This window comes from Athene noctua, chromosome Z, assembly GCF_965140245.1.
Source record: "Athene noctua chromosome Z, bAthNoc1.hap1.1, whole genome shotgun sequence".
Taxonomy (NCBI): domain Eukaryota; kingdom Metazoa; phylum Chordata; class Aves; order Strigiformes; family Strigidae; genus Athene; species Athene noctua.
Genome location: NC_134077.1, coordinates 11557903 through 11584748, shown reverse-complemented (window position 1 = coordinate 11584748; position 26846 = coordinate 11557903). Strand labels below are relative to the sequence as shown.

The window sequence follows — 26846 nt, the reverse complement described above, 5'->3', positions numbered from 1 at the left end:
CATTTCAGAATACAGCACCTACTCTAGGAAAACAACAACTAACAAAGTACATTTAAAGGATCAGCAGGAGAGCCACAGATCTGTTCTCCTCTAGAGTTCAGCCTTAAGTCAAACTCTGTTATTGCATAATCTTCCAATATAGCCACTATTTTTATTTTTAACTTCCATTTGCTGAGTCCTTTCCCTTAGACAGATCCAGTCTTGAAGTAGCAGCTTGATCCTAAAAATGCAGCAGACATTTTGGAGCAAGACCTTGAATCTGTGTTCCTTCAACCTATCATGCCTTCAGCCAGCCCAGGCAGTGAGTACTGCAAAGCCACAAAAAAACAACTCTTCCAGATGGGATTTATCTGAAACAAAGAGGAACATGAGCTGCCAGTCACCCAGAAGCAGAGAGGCCAAGGAACTCAGTTTCCCAGCTCGTCAGCAAACTACCACAAAACAGCTTGTACAATGGTTTCACTTGTACTGACAAGAGTGGTTTTTCCTCTGCCTAGCTTAATTAAAAAAAAAAAAAAAAAGGTCATTCATGTGTCCTGTTTTGAATTACACTTCCACTGAACATTTTTGAGTTTTACTAGAGCACAGCTTTTCAATGACTGCAGCAGCATCTTTAGTGCCACCTACCCTTGAGAAGGGTAAAACAATCACTGACCCTCTTCCCTACTCTTCCCAAACTGGCCTGGTCTAGAGATGCCGCAGGTAGCTGCTGACCTCTGTTGTTTCTAAATGCAGAAGCAGTTTGGTACCCTGAAAAAAAAACCAGCAAAAACCTAGAAGTATAGTACAGGTCCTCAATAAGGAGGGCAGCATCACCTCCCTGCAATTGGAGCTGACTATGCTGCTTGCCACTGCACTACTACAGATCATACATCTCTGTGAACAATTAAGATGGTCAAGTTGTGGCCTGCTTAAAAGCATTTTGATGCTGCCTAGTGTTGAGAGCCTGGTATAGCAGATCATTTTTTTATGTATTACTACCAAAGAGGAAAAGAAAAAAAATCTCTTAATAGGATGTCATTTCAGGCCCTTTGCTGCCACAAGGTCAGTTCACCCGGTTGAACACTGGCGGATGGCAGCCAGCATTTTCCTTGACTAGAATAAACCACAGGATTCAATAACAATACAAGATGACATGCTCAAACTAATGCACATATAGCCTTGGACAGCTATGACTTTATTCCATGAAAATAGGCTGCAATCCATATCCTGCTAACCAAGTTCTTCAGGCACAAGCTTTACCCAGCCACCTTGGACCCACAGCCTGACCAGATCTGTGCACCTGGTGCCACCTGCTTCTGCTGAAACTGTACCAACTGTGCTGTGGAAATCCTAGCAGGAGGGCGTAATAGTCCCCAACCCAACGGGACATCAACGGCAGCATAAAGACACTAGTATTCACAGTGCAGCACTCTAAACAGAAAATCAATGCAGACATTAGCAGGGCTTGCTGGGAAGTCAGGGGCAGGGCAGGCAGTCATCTGGCTTTTTAGCAGACAAAGCCCCTCATCAGTGCCATGGAAAGCATGTAATCTCAGCACTAAAGTCAGTCTATGCAGAGGAATGTACAAGCCTTCCTGATGCATCAGTGGAATTTGAGCTCCTAAAGAGAGAACTAACAGGCAACAGGAATGAAACCTCTCAAAGTCAGACTCTGGTACTTTTGAAATAGTAGCAAATGTGTAGACATTAGCAGAATTTTGCCTTACACATTTTGCAGAAACACGTTTCTTCAAATATTAGTGGGAAAGAAGGATGAACACAACAAACCAGTCTGGCACCAAATTACACCTATTTCTATGTGTATAAAATGTTCTGCTAGCTTTTAGGTAGTTAAAAGGCCACTTAAACATGTAGAACAAAGCTGTAGCACTTTTTTCCTGCATGCATGTGCACACACACACACACTCACACACATTCCAGGTAGCATTTAGGGTTCCTTCTTATTCTCCTGGAGGAGATGTTGTCTTGCTCTTCTCTCTCTGATCTGCTGGCAGACCAAGCAGAGGCTAGCTTTGGTTCTTTTTGCTGGTATAACAGTGTATCAGGAAACTAATTTCTTCCCTTGTTGCACAAATTCATTATCCTGAGACAAGCAACAAATTTACCTTCTTCTGAAAGAAGAGAAACCCAACAAAATCTGCAATAGAAAGAAAAAAAAAAAAACAAAACCAACAAAACAACAAAACCACAAAGCCACAGTTCTGGTAGACAGGGATTTTACAGAGCAGAAGACATGCAAGACAGAACTATGGTGTGCTGTTGTCTATCAGGGCCTTACTGTGAAAAGAGCAACACCACAGATTTAAGGAAGTGGTAGGAAAAAAATATATGCAGAGAAGGGAGGATAAAGCATTCTCAGAAAGATTATCAGTCAAAGATAAGAGGACAGACAAAACTGGTTGATTCAGTGGCACTTAGGTTATCTTTTCTGAGAATCACACTGAACAAACCTGCTCTCTTCCAGATTTGTGAACTCTGACAAAAGGCATAGGACAGTATTTACAGTAGCTGATGTTAACTAAGACTGCCAAATCTTTTCTGAAAAGATGCAGAATACCTTTCTCATCCCAGTTTGCATGGTGTCTGCTCCAAGTCAGAGCTGCATTTAAAATACTGACAGAGTGACTCACAGATTATAATGAACTTTTATGTTGCCAGAAATTATTTTGAGCATACAAGGAAAATAAACCTATACCTACCACAATAAATAACTTAGAGCTTATTGACTCAATGAATGCCAAAGTAATCAAATAACATTTTTTCAATCTGTTTCATTTAGAGTGGATTTCCAGACAGTAGAAGCTTGCTTTCTTTTTTAATTTACATTCCATTTCAGCTTGCGGGTAAAAGCCAATGTGAGGATGCTGCAGTTATCCAACAACGAAGTATCAGAAAATTAAGAATTACAATTACATTTAATACAAATGCAAACAAAACTGGATCCATGGGCACTATACTGCTTTGCTTATTGCTGGGATCACTGAAAGTTAAATCAACTGGGAGCATGTGATCTTTCTGGGGCAGGAGAAATATATAGGGAAGCACAGAAGTTAGGAGGTAAAAATGAAACGGCTAAGTATGATGAAGGAACAGGCAGGAAGTGCCAAAATCAGCAGGGCTTAGAAGAGACTGCATGTACAAGAACAGACCCACCTGCTTCATTTAAGAATAGGTAGGAAGCCTGAACCACACATTACCTCAGAAATCATGGGTCAGACACTTCCAAGAACAAAGCAGCATTTGAGACTGTGAAAGTGGGCCGGAAAGCTCCATCATCTCTGAAAAGTTTAGAGCACCTAGTCTGGGCTGAGATTTCCCATGTCACCATGCCAAGGTAGCAGCCCACGCATGACCAGAGATGAAAACCCACCCTCACAGATCAGATGTCGGCTTTCAAACACAGCCCAGCTCTCTTCTCTCGCATCCTGCTCCATCCTTCTCCCCCCCTCTGCTCATGGGAGATAACAGAACAAGTTGAATCCATGCAGGTGATGGGGAAACAAGCATGAGAATATGTGGTCTGGGAAAGGGAACAGACATGCGGAAAACACGGAAGCAGAACAGGGCAGAAGCGTAATCTAATTTTAACATGTAAGGACATGTATTTCCCTATTTGATGAACCTGACCCTACCTGCTGGAGTAGGATTTTCTCCAGCTAGAACAAAGAAGCCAAAAGAGTGTTCTGAGAGTTGCGAGAGGGCTAAGCAGGACACCGGAGGCATGTGCAGTTATACCGTTATTTCTTGAAATGTAGGCTACATAAAGTCTTTTGCTGCACTTTTGCTCTATGGTTAACTACACCTGTTTTAGGATTTGGGAGGATATTCTCATGGGGCAAAAACTACTCACACTGAGGTTTTTTTGCTCCTTCCAGATACTTAGTTTGTTGACCAGTTGATTGTGTCCTGCTCCCAGCAGTGATCACATCTCATCTAGCACATTATAATGGAAAATTGGATGAGTCTTACAAATGTTCTTAAGGATATTGTTATTATATCTAAAAATATATCAATTATTTACCCACATGGTAAGTAAGAACACTCTGTACTCAATGTGGTTTAGGCTAGGTAAGGACACCCATCCTGCTCCTATGTAAAAGGGGATTGAGCTCCTGCGTCATATGCAAAGGTAAGGTCAGCTTTCAATAGAGACACAATCAATGCATCTTCTGGGTTGAATTCTTGAGTTACAAAGGACTGTGCTGCATTCAGGCAAGCTTACAATTCTTATGCACAGACCGATGCAGGCAGAGCTAATTTTTCAAAAGTACTTCTACATTAAATGTCTGTTTTATATTTGCCCATTTAAATAATTATAGATATTCATAGATGTTGGACACTTGAAGGCAGTAGACAAGCAAAAGTACATGCAGTGCCACAAACTTTATTGAGATACTAGAAAATTCTTAAATACATTAACCACGTACTGCTATGAAATATTTAACATCAATTCTAACGAGTGTTTTAATCCCATGAATGAGTAAATTAATTCTTCTGTGATATTAATTGTTCAAACCAGGGACTTCCAATTAATTACTGTAAAGGTCACTTTCCAGCAAGATGCAGGCTGTTAACAGGCAACACACAAAAAAAGGGCAGCTACAGTTCTACTCTTCACTCTGTCTACTTGTAAGAGCTGAGTTGGTCCTCCAGGGAAGAAATGGGCTACAAGTGCGTGAGGATGTAAAAGCACCGTGCTGTGGGAGCAGGTGCAGCTACTTCCCCTACACAGAAGCATTCCTCCTAATTTACCCATGTCCCAACGCTTAGAAGAGTCCCATCAAACCAGCCTCTACTGAACAAAGGCTAAGTCCAGAGCACATCGCCAGAACATTCATTTCTTGGACACTGACATTAAGGGTTGTGCATACTATGATAGTATGATTTAGTCAAATATTAGTTTGTCCAACAACATTTCTTACTTGAAGGCTTTACAAATCAATTGTACCTCTCGACTATTTAAAAACAAACAAACAGAAGAGTGTTTTATTCTTTACATACACTCTTTTTTTCAAAAGGGAGGACCCACTCCGTTACCTAGTGTACTACTGCTAGAATACTTGGATATAGCTTTGTACATGTTTCAGCTACACAACACATTCAGATTTCCTAGGAAATTGGTTAATGTCCATGTTTTGTTTAAGACAGTTTTAAGAAAACATAGTAACAGTATACAGATAAATTAATTCTACTAAAAAAAGGTAAACACTAATTAACATTTCCTAATGTTAACAGTTTTGTACAGATCCTATAATCAGCCTAATGGATAAACAGCCTGCCAAGTGTAATATGCACATCTTATAGGACTTGAAATAGAGGATAGAAGATTTGCTTAAATTATGAGACTTGAATTTTATTAATGTTGTTGCCAAACGCAGATAAGACATTCATAAGTGACATCATTGATCTTTCATCTATTGTACATTAAAAGCAGTGTTTCAGAAATCTAATTTTGCAGACCATCAGATACAGTATGTCCTAGGTTATTTTTCCATCCTTGTTTTCAGAAGCATACAAAAATGCAAGATGAGATAAGCAGTTAGTAAAAATATTTTTCATCCATCAGTACAGCACTGAAAAATAGTATCAAAGAAATTAGGCATCAAGTACATAAACCTCTGGTGCATTTTAAAAGGCTACCAGCAGTACTTGTCTCCATCTATTCTCCTCTTTAAAGTCATAAAAAAATTCAACACATGATGTTTAAAGAGAACATATTGCATCAATATTATAAGGGTCTTACAATCTAGATGACTTTGAACACATTTTGTGTTCCTATCGCACATGAGGACACAAACAGGTTAAAGATTCAATGCTTGATTTCACTCTCTAGCATCAGAAACTTGGACCAACATTTTGAGGGGTACAGTTTTTCGTAACTGGAAAAAGTAATTGACTTCGCAGAGATTTAAGTACTTCTAGCAAGAAAATATTTCTCGGATGTACAATTATTTGATAACTAGCCAGAGAAGGAAATAAAGTACACTGAAAGAAGGAAAAATACTGAGAAGAAATAAAGTCTAACTTACAACACTGGGAGGCAGCACTGGGCAATGGTTTCTTCTGGACTTCCTCCTGAAAGGAATACTAAAGGAGGAAAAAGGAAAAAAAAAAGCAAGAGACCAATAAGAAAGCCAATGGTAACTTCATGAAACAGCTTTCAGAGTACAACATGCCACACATAACATAAAACATTTTTGGTAGTATCAAAGCATTAAATATTCTCCTTAATATGCATATCAAACACACTCCCAGAAGCGTCCTCTTTTTTCATGCCAAAACTAGGTGTTAAAAAGTGCACATCTGCTTTCGGTGAGGTCGCTTTATTACAAGCACAGGCCCTATTCTCAGTTGTGAGACCTCAAATTAGACATCTAAAAGATCCCATTCCCCACATCAGAATGTCACTGTGTCAGGGAGCTCAGAAATGACTATAAGCCTGTTTACATTTAGACGCTCAAGCACCACTTCAACAGTTCAAAACTTATGAGACCTCACAGCAACACTGCAGTAGAGATTGAAGTGGTCGATAATCAGCATGCCCAGCAGGGCAGTAACGCAATGTTTGCCCAGCCAACACTTACAAACCCTCCTGTGATCCACTGTGCATTCAAAGTGAAGAATTTTTCATCTCATTTAATACCAAAGTAGAGAACATAGAGATATTTCAATTAGCCAGCTCTGACTTTTTACAAAGCTGTTTGTTACAGCATCAAAGCATTCCCTAGGGGAATGCCAGTGGTTTTATTTTGTTATTCTGTGTCTTATATTACACGGAGATATGAGAAAATTAGGACAATTGAGTGAAATAATGAGAACAGTCTTTGCTAGGAAAAGAAGAAAATAGCGAAGAAAATGGCAACCTTAGCAACCTGGTGCTGCAATCTGTGCAAAACATAGCCATCAGCCTGCCTCTCCTTGAATTTGGTAAGGATTAATGACCAGTTCATTACAGGGAAGGTGACAACCTGCAGATCTCCCCTGTGGCTATCTTCCAATCTGTGCTATTTAAAATGCACAAGTGATCCTGAAAGGTGGTTAGTCTTATCATCAGCAAACTGCCAACTCACTGAGTTAACCAGGATTGTGCAAACAAGAACTCCTGGATCTCACAGCACTGACTGGTTGACAAAGTGGTGAAAGAAAGTCTGTTGATGAGCAATTTCAGCAGCACAGGACAGCAATGGGTTTTGAATTACACTCAGAGATCTAAAAATGTCGATAGTTTGTTCTTTTTAAGGCATCAGCCCAACAGCTATCAGCAGTCCCAGAAAGAAAACTGAATATGAAGTGTTTGTAGGAACAGAAACAAGTGTCTTATGACACCATATGAACTCCAAATGAACCTGCTTCTTGAATACTGCTGTGCAACTTTAGTTTCTTCATCCATTGTGCCAAACGGAGGTACCTGAACTTGATGCACAGAAAAGAAGTTAAAGGCACAAAGTTGCCCCGACTAAATACCACTATGAAGGTGAGGTCTGTAAAGCTGAGTCTCACAGAGTGGATGAGTGAGGATCAGTCATTCAATTTCTCCAAATAAACCTTCCTCCAGATGGTTTCACAACATAGGGTTTGTTTGCTCAGAGCAAATATGGTATTTCTTCAGGCAATGCACAATTAAGGTGCTGAATTCCTCTGCCACAACATAACTGACAAGGGTGCCTTCAAAAGGCAACTGACATCTACAGAAGAAAAATCCATCAAGTGTGGTTAAACACAAAAATACTGGCTCTGGAAGTTCCTGAGCTACAAGGTGAAGCCAATCAGGGGAGTATGCAAGGAAAATAATCATCCCCACTCTGGGTCACTGTCAGACACGGGACACAATGAACCTTAGGTCAGGCTCTGCACAGGTGATCTTAGATTTTTTCATTTTCTCACTGGTGACAGGGAACATTCATAAAAATTTGAGATCATTAGGTCACAAATACAAAGACATGATTTTGTTACTAGTATTTGATGAAAGCATGCAGTCAGCATGCAGATGGGTGGTACTCCAGGGAAAGGGCATCTCACAAAGCTCAGGATATCTTTCAGCAAGCACTAGAGGGCACCTCTGCCTCACTGCAGTACCTGGCACAGACTCCTGCTATAGTCCACAGGAGCAGGGAGGCACCACAGCAGCATCACTGACAGGCCAAATCACAGACTGAGCTTTCCATCAACTCCAAGAGGTTCTCAAGCTTCTAGAAAGGCAGGAGAGGTTGCCCTAAAGTAGTTATGTTCTTATCCACCCAACTATTGGTCTGTCCTCAGTCAAAAAGAAAACCCACCTTATTTTTCTTTATCTGAACAGTAAACTGAATGACTCACATAAGAAGCAGAAAAGAACAGATGAAGGATCCCAGAACAAAAACCTCCTAAAGTCACTGGCAGAACGTTTTGCAAGTCACCTTGCTACTGAAAGAGACTTCTCAAGAGTTTAAGCAAGCACTATGTTCCAACTCGATGATGTTGGCATCAACATGTTGTCCCTCAAACCAGGTTCATTACCTGGTGTGCAAAAGCCAAGCTTACACACAGAACTGAGATACCAGTTTATTCCATATTTGTGCAAAGATGGGTGCTAGGGGATAATTCCACAAGGTAGCACACCACACAGAAGAACTTCAAGGTATTTATACACTTCAAACTACACAAATGCACATTTACTGTAGTTCCCACTGGTTAGTTTCTTAACACTTTGCTCCCCATTGGTCAGATTTAAATTAACTTCACTTGCTATGTAAATTAGCACACATGCTCCTTACAGGCAAGAGGTCTTTATGGTCTTGACTTGAGTAGGTGTTTTGCCAATTATCAGGCCTAGCATAAAAGACACAGCCAGCATAAAGATGAACCAATAACCCAATTGTATTTGATACAAAAGGGTCAGTACATGGGTGAGCGCTGGGGGCACAAACAAGTCAGTCAGATTATACATAATCAGCATCAATCCCACTGTCCCCAACAACGACACCACACAACCAACAGTGGGTGGAATAAATGGTGAAATGCAGTCTCCCATAGAAGGGACGGGAGACAACTGAGTCAACAAGCCAAACACATAAGACCAAGGAAGCCACATACTCAATCTCTACACAGCCCACGTTTACAAAAGCCAAACCTGACTGGAGCCCAGTCCCAGGGAGGCAGGAGGTCCTTCCCCAACAGGGAACTCTGCAAAGCGCATCCACCTCACAGACAGAAACTCCCAACTCTCTGCACGTTGTCCCGGCTTTTATCCCTCAGTGGGACACCTGACCTTTGCTTACTTAATGCAGACCCCTGGGGTCATTTACCCAATGGCTCTGTCTGCCAGGCCAGCCGCACCCTGGAGGGAAGCCTAAAGGCAAACTCACCCCCCCTTTGGGAAGGGCTGTGGGAATCACCCAACATGTCAACCTTAATTTGGGGCTTGGGGTTGAAACCCCAGCATTTCAGTAGGTGGCCATGATCTCCCCCTGCCACCTTCATCTTTCCCCTAGTTACCACCGATTTTTGCTGACTTCATGCTTCTTGGGCAATCATCCAGCCTTTGGTGTCTTCTGGGGCAGGGTGTTCTCCTCTTACTGATGTTTTAGTTTCTCTTCAATAGTCATTAGCAAGGCCTGGATCATTTATGCAAAGTTGGAGTAACTCACTCCCTTATCTCCTGGCTCCTTCTTTTGACTGCAACAATCTTAATCAGTAACTGACCCTGTCATTGTTCTATTTACAAGTTCAGAATTAACAGAGTAGAAAACTTCATAGAAATATAAATGTGAGTATTTTGGGGTTTTATTTAAATGCCAAACTTCTGGTACAGGCATTAATATGTGAAATGTTATATTGCAAACAATATGAGCTATAAAGAAAAGTTTTATTCATGTGACAGTCTCTCTCTCAAAAAAAAGTAACTTTTAGTCTATAGCTGTTTAGCCAAGTACAGGCTAAACAGGAAACCAAAGCCATAGCTAGTAGATATTATAACACAAGATTCATATAAACTGAGCCATTAACAACTGGATTAAGACAAAGCTAACAGCTCCAGCAGTACTCAGTTCCAAGAAAGATTCAGTATCTTGCTTTGTCTTCTTCCCAGAAACAGCCAGCTGCAAAAATGTCCTTTTTGACTTGATTTCACGAAGGAAGAAACCTACCACAGCTTGTCAAAAGTGGTTTCACTCTCTGAGGTAAAGCATGGTATTATATTTCCTTTGAGTATATGCGCATCAACAAAAGAGTTCTTACTATTCAAACACTTCCAGCATGTGGAAACACTAATAGCACGATTGAGACACAGTTCTGTAAACAGTTTGTGGAAGACTTGTAACAATGAACATTTAGTAGTTACCTTAATCACAGGGATCCAATACAAAGAATAAAAGTTAAGACTTTCAGGGCTACATTCATTTTCAATTTAGACACTTACCTCATCATCTCCCAGTGAATTTATTTGTTCTAATTTTCTGGTCCAGTATCTTGCCTCTTCTTCAGGGATATCTATTAAAAAAAAAGGGTCACTTCATCTCCTTAACAAGGCAAATTTGTTTATCATCAGTAGCATTAAAACAGAGAGGGTATTCCAAGATCACACCACAAAAAAAACCCCACACGTAGTTTTTAAGTAATAGAAGTGTCTTATGTTAGCACTCAAATGGAAAATAAATATTGTAAATAGTAACACAGTTCAAGGGCTTACATTGCTTTCTTGTTTAAAGCTGATTAACCAAATGCACACTGCACAAAGGTAGGAAGAAGTAAGACAGACTGGTTCAGATTTAATTCAAATATTAGTTTTATGAACAGCCATTTCCCAATGATATTAATACATTCGCTATATGCATGTTACACATAGCAAGATCAAGAGCCTCTTCTGGAGAAGAGCAATAAAGCAATAAGCCAAAACTTTTGAGGTAATGAGTAGTGTTATAGGCAGTCATATTCACATGAAAGCACATTCCTATTTTTACACCACACTGCAACTTCGTTGTGAAATGAATCACAACAACCCTTTTACCTTCTAGAAGATTTATCAAGTTGATGACTGACAGCAAGTAGCAAGCATTATCACCTTCATTTTGGTAACTATTTTCTATTTCACACTTTGAAGCAATACAGTGTCCTAATGGTTTGAAAGGAACACAGACTTCTGCCACTCAAAATTTATTCTCCAAAAGTGCACTGTTGGAGGTGTGGATGAACTGCTATGGAAAACTTAAGACAAGGCAAGTTAGGTACAAACTGTATTTAAGGAATAGAGCAAGAGGTGCACAGCACCAAGGAAAAAGCATTGGTCAGGCTCTCAATCCAGGAGAATTAGGTTAATTAATTAGGGATAGGGAGGTATAAAATCATTGGAAAGATGGAAAAAAAGCATGAGGTTTTGCTTTTTTTTTAAACCAGCCAACATCCCCCTGGACTGCAATGACTCCTGAAATTTGGCTATTCATGGCCCAAAACTGGATGAACACAGAAACTTCAGAGCTCACACAGGAAGGAAGTGGAGGGACTGCTCCAGCTAGACACCACCAACCCTGCAGGCTAACAGATGAGGATGAGTATAATACCAGTTCTGCTACCTTTGCCATCTCTTTTAACTCTTTACACTCTCAGGTGCCTCAATAGGACCCAAGAAGTTTACATCTAACAAGGTTCTTTTCCTGCAATGAACTGTACCCCGTGAACACCACTGCAATGCAACGATATGCTAAGCTATGCGTTGGCAAGAAGGGGAGAATTAGGCTTGGATGGTCTCCTGATGTAAAGGTATTTCTGAAAGTTACATCCATGCTTACTCCTGAGAGAAACAAGAAAAAGATTTATTGGCAGGTGAGCATTCCATTGGGACCTACTATGCTTTTAGAAAGGACCGAGTACTGCTTGCTTCTTATACTTAAAGGGGTATCTGTACTACATGTGTCCTCTCTCAGCCACACAAACCATCACCTTATGGAGCCAGTGACCCCAAAACATCTGGAGATAATAGCAGCCAGTGTACTCAAACACAAGCCGCTTTCAACAAGAACAAGGAACATGACAGGTTTAGTGGAATTTGAAGTTTCAGAAGTAGGTATTTTCTTGGACTATGAATTAACGTCTACACCTTTGTAACAGAAACACCACTGTATTTTATGCAACTAGAAAAGGGGGAATAAAACAGGCCCCCTTAAGAAAGTTTTAGAGAACTGGAAACTTAGTAACTGGCTCTAGAAAACAAGCATTAAATAGCAAAAAAACAACCCATTTCTCCTTGCTTTAAGGGAGACAGAAGTAATTTATTTTAATCATAATACACACAGCTAGTTTCTCCTGATGTGCATTGCTTTGTTGAGACATGCTATTAGAAAACAAGGCAAGAGAAACATGAGAGAGCCTTGACAATTAGAGGATTTGTAGAAAAAACATACATGCTTTTGATCATCAGGGCTGTGGATCACAGCTGCACAGATTTATTAGATGAGCTGTGCACAAATTAGGGATGGCACACAAAGGAAATCTGAACAGAATTTGTCTAGAAAGAAGACATCAATTAACTGAAGGGCTCTCAGCATATGACCTGATGAGATTTAGGATGACAAACTCCAACAATGACCTGAAGCAAACCAAACATTAAAGCAAAGCCTATGGAATTTTGTCTTTGAAAGCTGTCACTTCTCTAAAAGATGAAGAAAAACTCATGAACTGAGGAGTAAAGGTCAGAGTCAAAACAACTCAACTTTGGAGGCTAAAATCAAGACCAAAGAGATCTAGGAGGGATGAAGCAATGAATTACCACCAACACTGCAGAAACTACAATTGTCTCAGGGTAGGCTTCAATGCTTTCCTATAGATCAAGGTTTAGCAGCATGCCTGGGCACCAAGGAGAACCATGTGCCTCTTGGATTTGTTCCTATCTTGTATCCAAGGTGCCCATTTCATAAATGGATATATCAGACTTCTAGTGCAGCACTGCTGCCATTCTATTGAAACAGCTTCTTACACAAGAGATAAAAATCTGCTATTGTCTAGATACTGGCTGCTTTAAGGAGATCTTCTTGATCTTAGAGAAAACTCTTGTCATCAATACTAATGGCAGTACAGTTTCTGCACGGCAAGCCTTAAACATAACGCAACTGTCTATGAACTTCAGTCAAGTTACCTGCTCAGAAGAATACATGTCCAATGAGACAGAATTCTCCAGTTTTTGAGGAAGCAGTTTATAACTGGTTTTTAGTTTCATCATCCATTTGTCTCTCACCTCTGCTACATTAACTTTTGCTTACAAGATAAAAAGCTGAACTAGTCCAAACAGAGGCCATCTGATGCCAGCTCAGGACTCTGCTCACATGCCTGGTAAAAAAGAGCAAGGCTCTGTGTCAGTGAAACAAAGCTGCTGAACAAGAACACAGAGGAGACAGGCAGATATGTTCACTAGCTTTTGGGGCTTTTTTACTGGATAGCAACATAGAAAGGCTGCAAGCTTTGCTGTCCTTGCTCCTAACGCCATCTTCTCCAGGCTCCTGGTGTCAGGGAGCAGTGGGGTCCAGTTGCTCGATAAGGGAAGGGAAGCAAGGGAGATCCCATGGCTGGCAGAGCAGGCAACTTGCCAGCCAGTGCCTCACCCTACAGCACCAGAGCAAGGTGAGCAGGGCAAGCCCAGAGATCACGGCCAGGTTCAACCAGGAGCCCAGATCAGCAGGCAGGTCCACAGTGACAAGGCAGGTCTGAGGTCAAGTCAGTAAGTCAGTTCACACCTGGGCCTGGATCGATGAGGTCCATAAGCAGGCACAGACATGGCTACGGCTGAGGTGGGAGATCAGTAACTCCCACAGCATCGCTGAAGAGCGAAGGTTCAGAGCTGAGCTGAAGTGGGACTCCTGGGCCTATGAGCAAGGGGTGTGCCAGGTAAGGCTGCTCAGAGCAATTAAGACTTACCAGTGCACCCAGGGCCCTGACACCTGCACACACTGCACCACCACAGAAATGGGGACACAGAACTACAGAGACTTACCAGACTGAGGAAGGAATTAATTTGCTGCACCTGAACAGACCACTTCAGTCAGACCCCCTCAGGTACCTAAACATAACAGTATTTCCACTTAAGAGATCTCTAGTTCGACAATAACCATGAGTTCTGACCCTAAAGTTTTTTTTCACCTCAGGCTTCATGGTCCTTGCTCTTCTCTTCTCCTTGTACATCACCCTGTGCCACCTGAGTTTTTCCCAGGTAGCAAGTGCTGGGCTGGGGCATACCCCAGGTCAGCATGAGTGAGAAGTAGTGTTGGAAGTACAAAGTGATATCCCCCTCTCTCCCCACTTTCCTACAAGCCTTCACTTGGCTTCCTCTCTTCCCAGACCCAATTTCTTCCCTTTCCAGAGGTACACGAATCTTCACAAATTCCAACTGAAAAAAAGTTTGCAGAGCTGAGCATTTGTCTTTCTGTACAGTTCCCAAGACAATAAAACAACAAAGCACATTCACTCCACCTGATGGTTGAATGTAGATCAGCATGCTCCCAGCCTGGGAGTGATGAGAACACTAAAAGCATTTTCACTCTAATTATCTACTAGAAACAGTCTGGCACAGACCCAAACCACTACAGTTTGTGAGCCAAAAGCATTTTTGAGTACTCTGTCCTGTGAGGGACTTGCACATAGCCACTGCACTTCTTAAAAAGGGGGACAGAGTAAAACTGCTTTTAAACAGTACAACTTTACACTTGAAAAGCAGCATCTTGGAAAGTCTGTGCCAGCACACATTGACTACATCAAGACAATAATAGCAAGACTGTCTTCTCCCTACCACCAAATGTTGTAAACCAACCAAGAAGAAAAGCTGTCTCCCTTCCTTGATATGTCTGTCTTGTTCCTGAGAAGAAACAGATATGATCAGCACAGAAATCTGCTCCAGCCTGTCTTCAGTAACAACCACTTCCTCCCATCAAGAATGCAGTTTATTGCCATTTTTAAAAGACTACCAAGCATAAAAATGCTTTGCACCCTAGGGGTTAATATCAACTCTCACTAACACTTCACATTTTAAATGCTCATGCTTTACTGCACTTTTATAGAAGATTTTCATCATTCTGTTTCTGCGAGATTGAACATTTAAGAACATAGGGCTGGCAGAGAACATTAGAGGACAGTCTGGTCCCCAGCACAGCAGTCCATCACACACAGCTGCTCACCACAGAAGGGCCCACAGACCTGCTCTCTCTCCTATATACCACAAGCGAATGTCACACTAACAACACTACTGAACACAACGCAAGAGCTGCATCTGGAACACAAAATGGGACAGATGGAGGATATATCAAGGCCACCAAAGATGTTCTTTGTCCCATTAGAAATCTGGCCATTAACAAAGTTTAACTCCTGGATGACCTCAGGAAAGGTTATTTTATACCACCAGGAACAGAGACTACAACTCTCACCAGCCTCTCTTAGGAAATGCTTGCTTCTCAACTCCAAGCCTGGTAAACACTTAAAACCAACCTCATATGAAAACAAACAAACAAACAAAAAAATCTCTAAATTGTCTTCATCAGGTAACTGCCACTAGTAGCATCAGCACATTCTGCATTTACTTCAGCTGTAGCTGTTGCCAGTCTCCAAAGTACCAGGAGAAGACACACCAGGGAAGAACCACCCTGAACACATCAGGTGAAAGCAGAAGCAGCAAACTAACACGGGATAAATATGTTGCAAACAGCAAACCAGTTTCTAAACCTCTTTGCATAAACAATCGTGTTTACACCAAAGACTTCAGCTTTTCTGGTTTTCAAATTCATTTATTCTCTTTTACAATCCCTTGAAAACTCCTCAAGCTCCGCCTAAATACAGTGAAACATTATAAATATACAGACTGAATATCCTGGGGTACTTCATCTGTGTGTTCCATCTAACCTAAATGAAATAGAGCAGCCAGAAGTGATAGAAAAAGCACAGAAGCAAAACCAAACAGAACACACTTTTTTTTATTTAAAGCTGCTATCCCAGACAGCTGTATTTTACCAGGCCTGGAAAACAGCACAAGCTGCACATGTGCACGCATACTGCTCCAGTTCTCGTGTATCTACAATAGCCAGGAAATCTTCACCTGGGAAACAAAACATGATACACAATGTTCCTAATTGTCACTCCAAACATGCTGTTATTAAAACGTTACCTTTACAGCAACAGAGCTGCTGACTTCGGAACTTCCACAGCAAATCAGTGATCCATTTAGTTCTCTGTGTGGGTTTAACACAGCAGTTTCCAGCTTATATGACAACACAGTCTTAACATGTGGGACACCAAGAGTCCATACTGCTGTCCTCCACTTAAAGGGAAACCGACCTGCAAATTCATTGGGAGAGATGCAGAGGCAGTGCTGGGAGCTGAGCTACCTCCATGCATCTATCCAAGTCTCAGAGTGCTGCAAGGGCAGGGAGACAGAGCCTAATCAATCATGCAGGGTCCTTCTCTATCCTAGAGGTGATGGCAGATGTTCAAGTCATGGTGTAAAGGGAAACACCACTGGAGAAGGCGATATGAGTAGATGCTATATTCTAGAGGAATATCCCACACTTGGTGCCTACAGCTTTTCAACCTGCTTCGGACCTTGCTATGGCAGGACAGACTGATAATGGAGAAGATCCAAAAAAACTAGAGCACTCTTCAAGAGAAGAACAGCAGAAGCCTTGAAAGAGCTAACTGATGCACTCATTTTTTCCTGGACATCATGAAACACTGGACAGGCAGACAACTTTTCACACTCTAAAATAGAAATCCATCAATAGAGCATGTGGAGTTCTTGTTATTTCAGTATGTGGCATAGTAAACAAAGGAATCAGTAACAGATGTGCTTTAAATGATCAATTGTGTTAAAAACAGAAAAGTCACAAAAAGCTTGTTATTTACGTAATGTTTTCAGTTTTCTACATGAAATTCTACTTCTCAGAATTCTGTGTTCTGTAGAACATCATACATTTTAAAGCAGTAGTTAAAAAAAACAAAACAGTCCTGTGTTTTAAGTATAGCAGTAAGGAGAAAACACACTATTACCTGAAATATTTTTTATTTTTAAAATCCAGATACTCTAGCACATAATGGTTTACAGGGAGTGTGTTTTCCTATACTTGAAAATTAAAAAAATTTAAAAATAAAATCATGTAATGCAGTCCAAAACATGAATCGCAGAAGAAAGCAAGTTCCCTTTTGGATACTCTCTGAATACACTGGGAGAGATCACAACTTCATTTTCTCTTAAAGCAGAGACAGTTTACAAGCAACTATGTCAGAATGAATTTAGAAAAGAGGGTAGCAGCTACAAGCCTTACCTTCAGCTACATGTGCTCTCCCTCCCAGAAGACTAAACACTTGCCCCAAAGAACCATTGTTTCACCTCACAAGAAAATCAAGTGAGTTGTTCTTCTCCTTACATAACAAGCAATTTCAGTAATAAACTTCCCACTGACAGGGTGACAGCAGCAGTGAATCACCAGGACGTTTTCGTGAGGAAGAGGGATGGCTCCAGACCAACATTTAGACAGCTTAGTTGTCAAGACAGCTGAGATACCAGATACCTCTTCCCCTTTACACACCGGACTGTAGTTAAAAAAGCCATGCCTATTACATCCATAAAACACTCCACTCACCCAGAATTGAACCATCCAGTGGACTGTGCACTCAAAATAGCACACTCAGAGCCCAAGATAAAATTTGTATTGATTGTAGTGCTGCAGGGCCAAAGCCTGCATCCTCCCTTGTGCCCGGAAGTGGGGTATGAGACTAATAGATGATCTAACTTTTTTCCACAACAGATGGCCAATCCTGACAGTTGTTGGCCAAATGCCAGTGAGTGCACAAATGCTCCACCAGTGCTTAGAGCATGATACAAATTGCTTGCACTGCCCAGTGCTTGGCAGGAGAAAACAAGAACAGGCAGAGGGGGAGAGATGAGCCTTGCAATGACAGGTAACTTTAAAACACTTCAGTGCCCAGTGTAGAAAAAAAATTACAAGTCCCCAAACCACCATCTCTGTTCTTGGTCCCAAGAGTCAGCAAAGAGCTGGAAAGAGAACCTGTGTAAGCCTTGGATGCATTCTGCCTTACTTCTGGGGTTTGTTTGTTTGTTTTGGGTTGCTTTTTGTCTGGGGTTTAAGTAAAATAAAATAAAAAAAAAAAAATCACACACAATTTTAATTAAGATGGGTTTGCTCCAATTATCTACTTTTCCGCATTGTGTACTTTTCAACCACAAGTAATTGCCAGAAAAGCAGTTCTTATAACACCAAGTTATTTATACACTCTGCTAATGATAATGTTCAGGAGCACTGAGCATTAATGTTCCACTAACAGAACTGCACAATTCTAACAGGGTTTAAGTGCACCTACCACAGAACATCTCTAACAACATACTTGACCTCCTGTAGAGCCAAATTTGTCTAGAAACAAAGAAGTGAATGTTCTATGCTCAGGAACAAAATGACTGCATAATCCTGAAACAGTATTAATAGTTTCTTAAAATGCTGCTAGTCTACACATTCCAGCATTGAGACCTTCAAATCTTCCCTATTTATTCTGGTCTTGTCAGAAAGAAGCCAAACAAGAAACGAACACCAGCAATTTGATCTGTACTGAACTATTTTGACTGAACTAAGAATGAGCACAACTTGATTATAAAACTCAAGTTGCTCCCAAACACTTTCAGCACCCTGGGTATGTTATTGACATGCACTCACCAAAAGGCAATTCAAATCTTGTGTCCAGCAAAATTTTATGAGGAGTTGGGTTTTTAGTTCCACAGATTTCATCATGTTTCATTACAACTTCTGCCTCCAGCGTAGACCACTCCCCAGGACCTTCCTGTGAATCACAAGCCACAGAAGTTTCACGTCCAGCAGGTCCTTATGCAGCACGTCTCACACATTTACTAACATAAAAGACTCCAGGAAGAGCATTACAGTATTATCAAGGTCTGGTACCCAAATTTAACATCAAATGACATCCATTCAGCACATGCTGGCAGCTTTTCCTCCAACTCTCAGAGATCTTTACCAAGACAAGCAGCCAGCACCTTCTAGCAGAACTGCTGCCTTCTCAGTGGAACTGCAAAGGTGAGTCCTTGAAGGCAGGCACCAAGGAACGCCTGGGCAGCCAGAGGAACTGAGCACCAGCTAGACCTTATGACCACACTGCTGGGGATCTCCCACTCTTTTCCTTTTATGGAAAATACAAACTCTCTCTCCCTGCTGAAATTCAGTAATCTTTCAAATAAATGTCCTGAAATTTAAGGTAAAAACCCAAACATGTCTTGCTTAGCTGCAAGAACCACCGGATTCTGTAGTTAGGGCAGTTACAGACACTGGCACATTCAACTTCCTACTTTTTCAATTCATACTAACACCACTAGACACCCTCTAACAGTACAATCAAAACCTTTAAGATGATGATATAGACATGCTCTGGGCCTACCTCAAAGGCTGGCTTGTCTGTTTTCAGGGTACCCTCTGCCTTTATCAGGAACTCATAGAAATTTGAGCATCAGACTAAGTAGTCAGTCCTTAAGACTTCAGATACTTGTGAATTATATGTGTTTCTTAACAGATTAAGCCCTGTTTATTGAGTTCACACGACTGAAATGTGAAAGACTCCTACTTAAGCTCAGTTTTGGTCTCACTATGGGCAGCCTCCTTCAAAGAAAAAACAACATGATGCCACCAGCCCTCTCCCCTCACCCAGCCTTTCTAACTCTGCAAGTGCAAGTCTGTTTGAGGAGCACAGTCCTGGGCTGCACCAGGACAGATCTGTAATACGTTAACTAACAACACTGGAGCTGTCAGAATAAAGCTTCTGTGTCATCTTAACCTCATCAGATTGGTGAATGGCCTTCAGAGCAATCCACACGGTGCCAACCAGGGTGTCCCAGATCAGTCCTTTGTTCCACACTTCAACAATTAGGCCCAGGTCCAGCCGACTGATCTCACTGCAAGAAAAGAAAAGGCAGCACAAGTGAGAAAAAAGCAGAATACAACCTAATTATGCTTTAGGTTCTGTATTACCACCATGATTATACCAGTGAACATTTTCCACACAGTCGTATCCAGCTGCAGAGAGCTTCTAGAAGCGTGTGGCTGAGGCAGGTCATAGTCACAGGGAACACTAATTTCTAATGACTGATTTCTCACAGTTTAACAGTAACTATACAAAGATTGAAACTAAACCCCTGATCTATACCATGCATGGACTGCCAGTTGGGAACTTCCTATGTATACAGGAGGAGGAATTGTGTATTTTGGGCCAAAACCTAGAGGTGAGCTGTTCTTTGTCATCAGGCACCCCATTTCTAAGAAAGTGGGTGTCTCCTTTCGCTTGGCAGCACAGCAACACAAGTGTACTGTGGGAGGTCCAAACAGAACAAGAGTTATGTGTGAGTGGAGCTGTTACATGCCAAAAGTAACAGTCCCAAACCCTGCACAGATGCATCAGCAGCAATACCTATTGCTCAGGGCTGCGTTGCACCATTTCTGCTCCAGCACTAGCTTCCTCCTCTGCGTGACACTGCAAGGCTTTGAGCCATGCAAAGCTCTGGCAACAAGCAGAAACACAGTCACTCGAACACTGAGTGCCAAATTCTTGGAAATACTTGGCTGAAGGTTTTCTTGAACGTCTTACCTCTCAGTAAGGAAAGGATGCATCTCAAATTTGCGTCTTCCGAGTGCATCACAGCATTTATGTCTCTCTTCCATGCTAGTTTATAACATGACTACTTAACAAGAGCATTAACACCCACACAGCCTGAATGCTGGTAAAAACAACAGAGAAGAATCCTGAGCCGTTTTAGGACAGTTCTGATACACAACTGTCATCATGAAGGCAGGCTGTTGTTCCTATTCCTTTGAGCCCCAGACTTCCTTTAGTGCAACAGATAGTCCCAAAAACTAGGCACCTTGGACACACAGTGCTGCTGCCTGCTGCATCTCTCTCCAAATGTATCCATATTAAGTTTACCAAGGGTATTTAAAAGCACATTGCTAATTTTTATAGATTGCCATCATGGCCAAAGCAAAGAACTTCTGTAAATCCCTGTATCTTTTTGAGCTTTGCCCCAGAGACTTCTTACAACTTTAGAAGACAACACTGTATCTACAAGGTTCAAGACAAACCCTAAGCTACAGCAAAGCACCTCTTTTAAACACAAGTGCTTCTGTTCTTGTTTAAGACACAGGAATTGAGGTCAGGAGTGTCCCATACTTGGGTGACTCAGTCCACACAGTTCAAACTCAAGCTATTACATAGGCTTATTATGAGTTTACTGTCAGCATCCTGAATTTGAGTCTCCAGCTCCCTCTGTTTGGATATGGCTACTCAATATGGCCAAACTAACAACTAGCCACCTGCACCATCACTGCTCTGCTCTCCCATTGCTTGCCTCTTTGAAGATGATATTTATCTGATTGTACGAACTTACAATAACAACAGAAACAAATTATTTTCTGCTGACTGGACTAGTGTGAGGCCAGAAAGGGAAGGAAGAAATATTCTATTTTCAGGCACACTGTAAAACCACATTCTTTGCTTCAACATACATTGACAGAGACAGACATTGATCATAAGACTCCTGACGGGCTTCTGTACAGAACTCCACAGAACAGGTCACCAGATAAGAATAAAAAAATAAAAACATTTTCAGCACAGTGGCTTTGATTGCCTTTGTGTCTCCCTTTCTCCACCTTCTGGTTAGATGAAGAATAGCTTCAAAGAACAAAAGAGCTGAGACTGGTATTTGGTGTCCCTCCCTCTCCACACACATAGAATTTAAATGAAAGACATTTCTGACAACTTCAACACCGATTTAATCATCATGTTTGAAACATCAGTTCATATTTTCATTCAAGAGGTCATTGTTGCAAACATGTAGTCCTTTTAAAGCTGCTTCAAAATTAGAAAGTGTCCCCAAAGAATACATTAAAGTGCTTTACTGGTCTGCTAAATAAGCAAATCTCAAGCAACTCCAGAGCCCCAAATTCTAAGCTGTTAGAGTTTGGAAGTAAAAACAACAAACACAGATAGAAAGCATTTTCTTGGTTTCTGTTCTTCTACTATGGCTCATAAAAAGGTAAACACAAACAGTAAAAGCATTCTTCCCTCAGGGAAAAGCCATTGTGTTCAAAAGCCTTTTCCAATTACAGAAAGAAAGAGAGCAAACCAGTGAATAGCAGTATTGGAATATCAGTAGTATTTCTCCTGGGACAACCTAATGTACACAGGATCATGCAAAACACTTCCCTGCCACACGTAATATTTTTGTTATAAAGAAAAATCAGAACAAATGTGCTGTTGCCTGGCTAAAGCAGGGACAATAACGGGGAGGTAGTTCAGCTAATATTCTACTTTTATATCCCCTAGCAACTAATTATGGAGCAGCACGGTGACCTTAGAGCATGCTAGTTAAGCGCACAGCTGATAGCGGAGAGCAGTTCCAGGATCTGTTTGAGAGGAAGGGGAGCAGCAACCGTGACAGCCATCATCCAACACTAACAAGTGCTATTCTTAAATCACGGATGAGCGGCCTCCTCTATAACTAGCCACGTTTAAAGGTAGTTCCTGTCTAGCACAAATCACAGGAAAAATGAGTTAGTAGTTTGGGCATGTGCATGTGATTTGGCATTTCCCTGTCCCAACCTTACCCTGATCCTGCATGGTTTACATCACTGACAGCCGCAGCCTCTGTGGAACTACAGAGCTGAGAAGATGGTGGTGTTCAGGAGCACACACATTTCACCAGATGCCAAAGGAGAGGCTCCAGGCTCTCTGTGCAGAAGCACACACCTCATGGGTTGCTCCAAAAGCAGAGTGCCACCAAACAAGGAAGATGAGAGCACACCTATTATGGCAACACTGTACTGACCCAGTTGAACTCCTCAACCAGAGGCAAAAGCTTCCCACCTTCAGCACAGAACCAACTGCTGCAGGACTGGGAATCATACTCACAGAATCCCATGGGGGTCTCTTGCTACGGATACTATGTAAGTACCTCAGACCCACCCAAAACCAGCAGCACTAGGTTTGACTCTAGAAGATGAACATATCATTCCTCTGCAACAGAAGTGTGCATGTCAAGTTCAAAGAAAAGCACATGGAGTCCAGGATTTAGTAAATTTAGTTCACTTTTTAGAAACCTATAGAAAAAGAAGCAGATGCAACGTATCAATGAGTTATTCATCCACCATCAAAAAACCCCACACCATTCTAAAAGACACTGGGAAACCCCTGGTTAGTGTCAGGTCTATGAGGACAGAGCAAATCACAAGTGCCAACAGCACCAGAAACACCAGGAGAGCTGGAACTGTTTTTGCTGCTCATGGCAGGGATTGGCAGCCCCTCAAGCTGCAGCAGGGAAGCTGGAAAACATATTAATGGGTACCTGGCCAGTGGCAGAAAACATTAACACGCAAGAGCAGTTCCCACACTGAGGTAACCAGGATCACCATCTCGAGGCCCTGAGTGCACTAACAACAGCCCTTATTTGCCCTGACCAGCCTCACCAGTGGCCTCCACCCACACCCTCTTCCTACAGCCCAGGAGCTCCATTTAAGTTTAGCTATGGGCCTTCAGTCCTTGCCTAAGCCATGTTGTAGGTGTGCTTGTCTCCAGCTCAGCTGCAGCTGTGCCCATGTCTGGCCATGGACAGCATCAATCCAGACCCAACCCACAGACTGACTTCACAGCTCAGCCTCAGAATTCTTTTTTCCTATGGACCTGACTGGCAATTGCTGGACTATGTCTTGACTCAATTACCGTTATCAGACGCAATCCTGAACTGGACTTGCTAACTTGCACTCTCAGCTTGACCTTTGACCTGCCCCATTACTACAGCCTTGTCTGATGACCTGACCCGCAGACACGGGACAGATCCTTAGGTCTGCCCTGCTTGCGCTGTTCACGTACTGAGGGCCTGGGCCCTGTCTGCTGAGGACCTTGCCCTACCAGCCATCCTGCCACACTCTGCTTCTGGCTCCCGGTCCCTGCAGGAGCAGCCGGCCCTCGCTGCACGCTGACACACAGGTCTAAAAACAAGAATCCAAGTAACCTGGTACTATTAAAGGACACAGGCTACTCCAGCCTGTCCGTGGCACCAGTGGAGACAGACATCTTCAACACAGGTCAGTGTGTGCAACAGAAAAGCGAATTACTTTGGTTGTCTCCAGGCTTGTGCATTTTTTCCAAGTACTGTAATTTCTACAGCACAATAGTAGTTCCATACAAATAGCAGTGCTGTGGAAGGACTCGACCACAAGCACCTCATTGCTGCACAACACCATACTTACAACATGAAGTCCTGTTCCCAGCAGGGTTGGTCACCTCGCACAGCTACCGTTGTGCTCTTCACATTTTGCACTTTGAGGGTCACATACGTATTGAATTTATCTAGGGAATAAGAAGCAAAAAGTTATCTTCTTCAGTTTACCCTTTCATCATGTAAGCACAACATTTCAAGGTTTTCGGTCCATATATTGCATCCCAGGCCAAAACAAAAAGCCCATATGGGAAGACATCACTGAGTTAAGGAGCCAAATGCTTAAGATGTTTTTCACCTGCCATTAAACTTCCAATCACAGTTTTTTAGAAATTCATGCACAAACAAAAACGGGCAACTAAGCACTTGCAGTAAGCCAGGGGCAAAGAATGAGTGTAAAATCCTGAAGAACACAAACACTGAAATGCAGACAAAGAAGACAGACTGAAAAACAAACCTGCAAAACATATAAACAAGAAGCTGCTGGGCTGATCACATCATCTCTTCCCTTTGGACCCAACTACTCTCCGAGTTCCAACCTGGTTTTCCACCCATGAATCCACAAAGAACTTTACAGACAAGTCAGGGGCAGAGAGAAAAGACAAAGATTTATGCTAAATGTGCTAAAACTGATCTGTATTGCTTAAACCAGCTGACCCAGAAGCAGCATGTTACACTCTATTTCGAGAAGGCTTTAGATATTTAAAATAAAAAGCAAAACCTGAACTAAAAGCCTGGAACAACTTCCTCCCTAGCTGCTGCTATCTCTGTGTTAATAAAACGAAAAGCAGCCAAGCACAGACACATGCAAAGTTTGAGTATCAGCATCTGAGAACAAAGTAACTCCCTTTTAAGGGGAGTTACCACCTCAGACCTATGTATCAGTTTCATCAAGCCTGGAACAAGACGTATGCTAAGTAGCTAGGAAGCAGTGTACATATTTTAATACTTCAATGTTCTGCTGCATCTATTCCCAGCATAAGTTAGATCATAGTTCATTCTAACACTGTAAAAGTTCTCATGCACCAATGCTGTGGGCTACTATAGCACGTCCCAGCATCTAGATTCAAGTATCCTAACAGAAAGGGAGGAAAGGGAAACTACATGATCTGGGAGCTCAGGAAGAAGTAGGAATGAAAGGCAGATTCCCTCACATGTAGCTACATCACTTGCATCCTCCTGGGACACTGGGCTTCTCAGTGAAACCACACACTTCAGTTGAGTTAAACCTAGACTACAGGACAAATATTTTGCAGCTGTGAACAGGCTTCTTGATTACAGAAAGGGTAAAGTACACACTATCTCCTTTTCGGTCTGGGTACTCAGCTCTCCTTGCCTGGAAATTCAAGGCTGGTGCACACACAGATCTTGACCTGACATGGAGCATGGACAAGGAGACCTGGAAAGCTTTCCACTATAACCTGAGGACGGCTACATCAAGAGAAAAAAGCTGAACAAATAAACTGTGAATACAGCTGTGCAATTGCTTCAGCTCTAAACACCTGAATAGGTGTTATTCCAGAAGCAAACTGCTTATTTTTGTAAACTGTACATCACATTTCATTCAATAAACATATTTATAGTGCAGCTTGCTAAGGGATTCCTTGCTAGCTACTGAACCACGTGAAATAGTTGCCCGTAAATTCTGGGTGTCACCAGGCGTTTGTTTTTATTTCATTATGCAGACACAAAACCTGACGGATGGGATTTCAATCCCAAACACAGCCATTATGGACTGCCACATAAGAGAATAATCGCTTCTGAGGTACCATCCAGCAATCCCAATCAGGATCGAGGAGACGCTGAATCCAGACAGGCTCGCACCAATTCTGCTTGGTGGATATTTTCAGATCCTGTTTTTAACAGGGACAGAGGAAGGATGAGAGGAATGGGAAAGGTGGGGTGGGAACTGGTGACCGTAAAGGAGTATCTTTCCTCATCTATCACCTGTTAAGGTCAGGTGAGCACTCAGAGGTTTCTTCGCACTGTGACACCAGGTCACAACCTCAAGCTTTCTTCTAACTCAGGCTACCTGGATTCTCAGGGTAGCTTTTGTCACTCCTAAGGAGAACATGGAGGAGTTGAGGAGATAAATTAAAACTAGAGGGAGCAGCATGAGACGGAGTGAGAATGCAAGTGTTACCATTGCTGCAAACAAGCGGTAGAGCATGGCTTACCTGGTGGTCCTTGGAGTTTAGCTTTTTTTACTGTAAAGAGAAAAAAGGAAAAGAGAAAAAAAAAAAAGAGGCTGTTAGTGATTTTGTCCTGCTACAGTTTTGTTTGAGCCAGAGTGTACAGGGCATCACACTTATTAGACAACATCCCCAGTAGAGGCCTGGTAGCTGGAAATCTTCACTCATTTTAGCAATTTAACAGATCTGGAGACAAAACCTCTTCTGTACCCCATATCACTCCTCTAAATCAATGCATTTAAAAAATAATCGTAGGATTGGTGTTTGCAAAGCAATGTGATATGGCTAATGCAAAGCAATTTCAAAACCAGTCTTTGCAAAGAAGTTACCACTGTATGCTAAGGCATGATGTCATTTCTTACCACCACACTTGCAAAGTTACAAACAAAGATTGTCTCCTAACATTGCAGAGACTTTTAACC

General features: G+C 41.9%; 1 protein-coding gene across 13 annotated transcripts in view; it reads right to left on the bottom strand.

The window, feature by feature from the left end:
- The window catches only part of UNC13B (unc-13 homolog B), a 220296-nt gene that overhangs the window by 166171 nt on the left and 27279 nt on the right, over window positions 1-26846 (bottom strand). For all 13 annotated transcript variants that reach the window (XM_074932208.1, XM_074932211.1, XM_074932210.1 and 10 more), the window contains exons 2-7: window positions 26410-26439; window positions 24264-24363; window positions 19801-19918; window positions 18675-18798; window positions 10400-10470; window positions 6033-6090 (exon numbers count right to left, since the gene is read on the bottom strand). In XM_074932208.1, coding sequence (XP_074788309.1) covers window positions 6033-6090; window positions 10400-10470; window positions 18675-18798; window positions 19801-19918; window positions 24264-24363; window positions 26410-26439 — 501 coding nt within the window. The remainder of the gene's footprint in view (window positions 1-6032; window positions 6091-10399; window positions 10471-18674; window positions 18799-19800; window positions 19919-24263; window positions 24364-26409; window positions 26440-26846) is intronic.